Here is a 4763-nt window from a genome sequence, read left to right as displayed (position 1 = left end):
TACCTGTATGTCATACTCTGTAGCATTACCTTATCCAGTGTCCATTTATATCATGCCCTGTGATATTAAAGTATCCGGTGTACCTTTATATCATGCCCTGTGGTATTACCTTATCCAGTGTACCTTTATATCATAGCCTGTGGTATAACCTTCACTAATGTAACTTTACGTCATACCATGCTGATTATTCTAATCAAATGTACAAATCAAATGTATAACTTTATATTAAGATCTGTCCGACAAAAATGTAACAGACATGGTGACAACCTTCAGTCAGCGAATCCCGTTTAACGTATGCTTTTAAAGGTACTTAAAATTCTTTCAAAGAAGTGTTCAGTCGTTACATGTAGAAGCCAGTATCAAGGCAGTAACAAGAGATTAGATGTAGAAGCCAGTATGAAGGCAGTAACAAGGGGTTACATGTAGAAGCCAGTATCAAGGCAGTAACAATGGGTTACATGTAGAAACCAGTATGAAGGCAGTAAGAAGGGGGTACATGTAGAAGCCAGTAATCCCTTGTTACTGCCTTGATACCGGCTTCTACGTGTAACCCCTTGTCATTACATCTGAATAAAGGACGTGTTCGTCCATAAAGCTTCTCCATATAAAGTAATGAGCTCATGTCTCCAAAACAAGCTTACACTTCAAACGTTTCATTCACATTCTGTGTTATGTTTGACGATCCGTTGTAAGATATCTTACACTGACATTAGACAAGTCACAGTTTTCTTCAATAAAGATTATTGAATCAGTCCTTCCAGTCAGTTGATGGATTTGTTCAGACATGGATCCGCCGCCAGCATGACATTCATTCTGGACAGACTCACAACAAGAAACACTCTCCACCTCGGGAAGAGCCGATGCACCCAAGACAGCCCTCCTTTTCTTGGGGATTTCTGTCAGAGGTAAAGCAGGTCTTGTTGGTCGTGATGGTGACACTGAATTGTCAGTAATATCACTGTACGTCACATTGGTGCTGTCGGTTCTTGACATAATCTTGAATGTGGGATGATCGGTGTTTCTGTAAAGATAGCGGAAAACCCGTTATCTGACCCAAATGTCACTATGCGTTCACTCATTACAGAACCAAATCTGCAGTGGAAAATCTACTCTAAAACATCGCCAATTACATCAAATGATATCGTGATAATGTCAGAAAAAACACTCATACACTCACACCACCATAATGTAAGCATCAATACAACAACCTCTTCCAGGTGTTTATCTATCTAAAGTATTAAGTCAGTTTGAACTCGTACTTACCTCCTCTTCAGATACATCCGAAATAAGATGATCAGGGCCAGAACAGTGCAGGAAAGGACTCCCGCTAGTACACCAAGAGAAACAACCAGAGTGTGTTTAGGGGAACCTGAAATAAAAGGGACAGTTTGGTAAATCCGACCTCACGTTTCCCACAATGGTCCTGTGATGGATATGTACCTTTTTCAGTAGTAGTAAACAGATCCATAATCTTTAGAAATCTCTATAACAAACATATCTTCATCGTTAGCATTAAATATCGGGAAAAAATCCTTTCTACTTGGAACATTTTGAGGAAGGACTGGAGGTTATTGCTGATCTGTTCCTTAATGTCTGTACCTTAACACAGCGGACTTTCTGCTCTGATTTGCAGATCAGAACAAAAGTATTTGGCAAAGAATATATATAAATTGAGCGGTGCGTCATTGCTCTATCATCGTCAGTTTGCTTCGAGCAATATGGAAATGTGATTATGGAAAAGATTTGTTCCTCTTTTCTATCACATGATAACTCTGTGTTTTATCTCATGTAAAGTCAAACATTACAGAGCATATAATATGAACTATACTCTCTTTGTAGATATAAACATGTACGTTGATTATATCATTCATTAGATACAGTTGACAAAACTCAGCGATGCCTAGTGGGTGAAGACCCTGTGTGGAATACTTCCACCAAGAGGCTGTGGGGAGTACTTTCACGATGCCACGACATGTGTTTCTTAATATAATATGATTTGAAACCAACAAAAACCCAGTTGTACATCCGGCTTTCCATGGCAGTAAATTAGACAAAGAGAAAATAATCTGGAAGCTTTACATTCAATTTTGGAAAAGTTGTGATCACCTGTGTAAACATTTGAGCGATTTTACAACCGGTATTGCCAGGGTTTGACAACGCAGAAATGTGCGTCCAATATACACAGACGTATAAAGTGGGCGCAGTAAAATATACATAAGCTACCCATCAAAAGTTGGACTCACTTAATGCACTCACTATATTATATGTTTATACACATGGTTACATGAAGTCTAAACTTTTGATGGGTAGTATATTATGTGCCACCAGGAACACACAATAATATTTAATGTTCAAAGATTCGTAACAAGGCATATCAAGTCAATGATAGTGAACGCTATATATATTAGCTAATCAAGTTCTTGTAATGAAAGTAATCATTCAACTCTAGAGTACAGTCCGCTACATTATTTCACTGCACGGGTGTTATAATAGTCTGTTACATTAAACAATCATATTTCGTTTGTGTAACGAATCCGAAAGTTAGTGTTTACCCTAGATTGGAGTTACTTCCCTGGAGTTTTATGTTTCCGGTACGACTGTAGCACGTGGCTGCTATGTAGTGTTTCAAAGAGCACAATATTAAACAAACCGAACCTTCTAAATGGTCTTATCAATCATAACAACGGAACACCTATCTCACGTATGGACCCTTGAATTTAGTAAAATTTTAGAATTTAGTGGAGGTCCTATGGTCCCCTATTTAAATAAAGATAAAACCTAGGTATTAAGGAATAGATGAATGACTTATGTTACATACGTTTTTGACAAGGTTCTCTGTGGCACGTGTTCTCTGAACACGGAGAGCACATTTCATCACAATACGTCCTACTGAAGCTCTGGGCACAACCGATACACAGTCCTGTGTCCTTCTCACATCCTTTACAGCCGACGGGACATGGATCGGAACAGTTTGGTCCATGGTAGTTACTGTCGTGACAGAGGCCAATGCATATGTTGTCATAGCGACCGCACAGTTTACAGTTAGATGGACATGACTCGTTACACAGTTCCCCTCTCAAGCCTGGTGCACAGTTGAGGCATCTAGCTGAATCTTTCTCACATTTGTCACAGTTATCCGGACACGGAGTGGTGCATATCTTTCCATAGAAGTTAGCGTTGATGCAGGGTCCACTGCACTGGTTTTGTGTGAAGTCATAAACCTTGCAGTTTGCTCGGCATGTTGTTTTACAAGATGTACTGTCACAGTTATCTCCCTTTTCGTCACATCCACCCTTGCAGTACCCTTCAACGCAGCTGTCACACTCCCCTGTGTCTTTATCACACCCACCTCTACAGTTGTGGGGACAGGCAACATCGCACTTGTCCCCCGTGTAGCCCGGCTCACAACTGCCACACTCACCTGTGACCCTATTACATCCACCTGTACAGTTGGAGGGACAAGGTGTTTTACAGTGTGGACCATAATACTGGGGACTCTGACACGGTCTTGTACAGCCATCACCATAACGTTCACAATGTGTACAGGCTGTAGGACAGTTCACACCACAGTTATCTCCCTTCTTGCCGAACACACATCCCTCTGTACACACAACACGGGTGTTGTTCAACTGACAGCGAGAGTTGAGACATGTGTCTGGACAGTCATGTTGACACTGTTTACCATAGAACCTTGAGTCCAGACACTGAAGACACTCTCGAGATGATGTCACACTGACACAACGAGGTAGACACACACCGTCAACACAGGTCACGTTGTTACCGTCACGGCTGATGCAACTGCTGTTGGTAACTGAACCTATGGACAAACACACGACATACAAATGATATCAATGTAAATTCGAAACACATTTGCATTTGTCATGCTGGTCGAAATAAGTATCGAAAAGTTGTTATATTAGGTATTGTAATTTCTCAGTAAAGTACAGATTCTAGTACTTTTCTTGGGTTGTATCCCATCCGGGATTCTTCTGTGGAAGTTCGGTGGAACAGGCTGGCGATTAGGTGCCTGACTCTGAGGGCGTTGGTTCGAATCCCGGATGGGACGAAAACCTGACAAAAGTGCTAGAATCTGTACTTACTGAGTAAGTTTAACCACAAATACATGTGTTACACATGACCACTTTCTAAATGGCATCTTGTATTCCAAGTATGCATCTGATTCCATCCGATAGGCTGTGAGAAAATGTATCCAGGCAGTGAAACAATTACAGACAGCATTATGATCCTGTATCGTGGATAATACGTGATGGAGATGCATGTGTACAGACCTCCTACAGCAACACACAGTAACGTCATCACCACGACATCAACCATGGCTGTTGCGGTGAATATTTCTGAAAAACGAGATTGAAAGGAGTGTGATATGTTGTTGTTTAACTAGCTTTCAACTGCATTTGAGTTTATCAAGGTCATAGTTTCCATAGAACCATTATCTTTGTTAGTCATCGACCCGTATATGTGCGAGGTAGAATAGGCCTTCGGCAACCCATGAATGCCACATATTCGTCGTAAGAGGCGACAAACGAGATTGGGTTGTCAGGCTCGCCGACTTGGTCGGCACATGTCATGGTGGTTCCCAACAGTGCGGATTGATGATCATGGTGTTGATCACTGGATTGTCTGGTCCAGATTCGAGTATTTGCAGACCGCCGCCAAATAGCTGGAATATTGCTGGGTGTGGCGTAAAACTAAACTCACTCACTCAGTTTTTAGTTCTCATGCACCCTAGGTATACTTTCCAT

General features: G+C 41.2%; 1 protein-coding gene across 1 annotated transcript; it reads right to left on the bottom strand.

Moving 5' to 3' along the window:
• Window positions 1-637: 637 nt before the first annotated feature.
• LOC137292092 (cell death abnormality protein 1-like) lies at window positions 638-4335 on the bottom strand. The gene is made up of 4 exons (XM_067823637.1): window positions 4290-4335; window positions 2819-3817; window positions 1264-1369; window positions 638-1021 (listed from the first exon to the last, which is right to left on the bottom strand). Exons 1-4 carry the CDS (start codon window positions 4333-4335, stop codon window positions 670-672), a joined length of 1503 nt encoding a protein of 500 aa, XP_067679738.1. The 3' UTR covers window positions 638-669.
• Between the last annotated feature and the right edge of the window lie 428 nt (window positions 4336-4763).

Source organism: Haliotis asinina, chromosome 7, assembly GCF_037392515.1.
Source record: "Haliotis asinina isolate JCU_RB_2024 chromosome 7, JCU_Hal_asi_v2, whole genome shotgun sequence".
NCBI lineage: Eukaryota > Metazoa > Mollusca > Gastropoda > Lepetellida > Haliotidae > Haliotis > Haliotis asinina.
The sequence above is the reverse complement of the archived record's forward strand: the minus strand, read 5'-3'. Positions and strand labels throughout refer to the sequence as shown.

What these genes read in the sequence shown, in the direction of transcription:
- LOC137292092 (XM_067823637.1), bottom strand. Translation starts at nt 4,335, where the DNA reads ATGGTTGATGTCGTGGTGATGACGTTACTGTGTGTTGCTGTAGGAG. An exon ending in ACTGTGTGTTGCTGTAGGAG is followed by an intron (nt 3,818 to 4,289) that starts GTCTGTACACAT and finishes GTTTGTCCATAG; the next exon opens with GTTCAGTTACCAACAGCAGT. An exon ending in CGGATGTATCTGAAGAGGAG is followed by an intron (nt 1,022 to 1,263) that starts GTAAGTACGAGT and finishes CTATCTTTACAG; the next exon opens with AAACACCGATCATCCCACAT.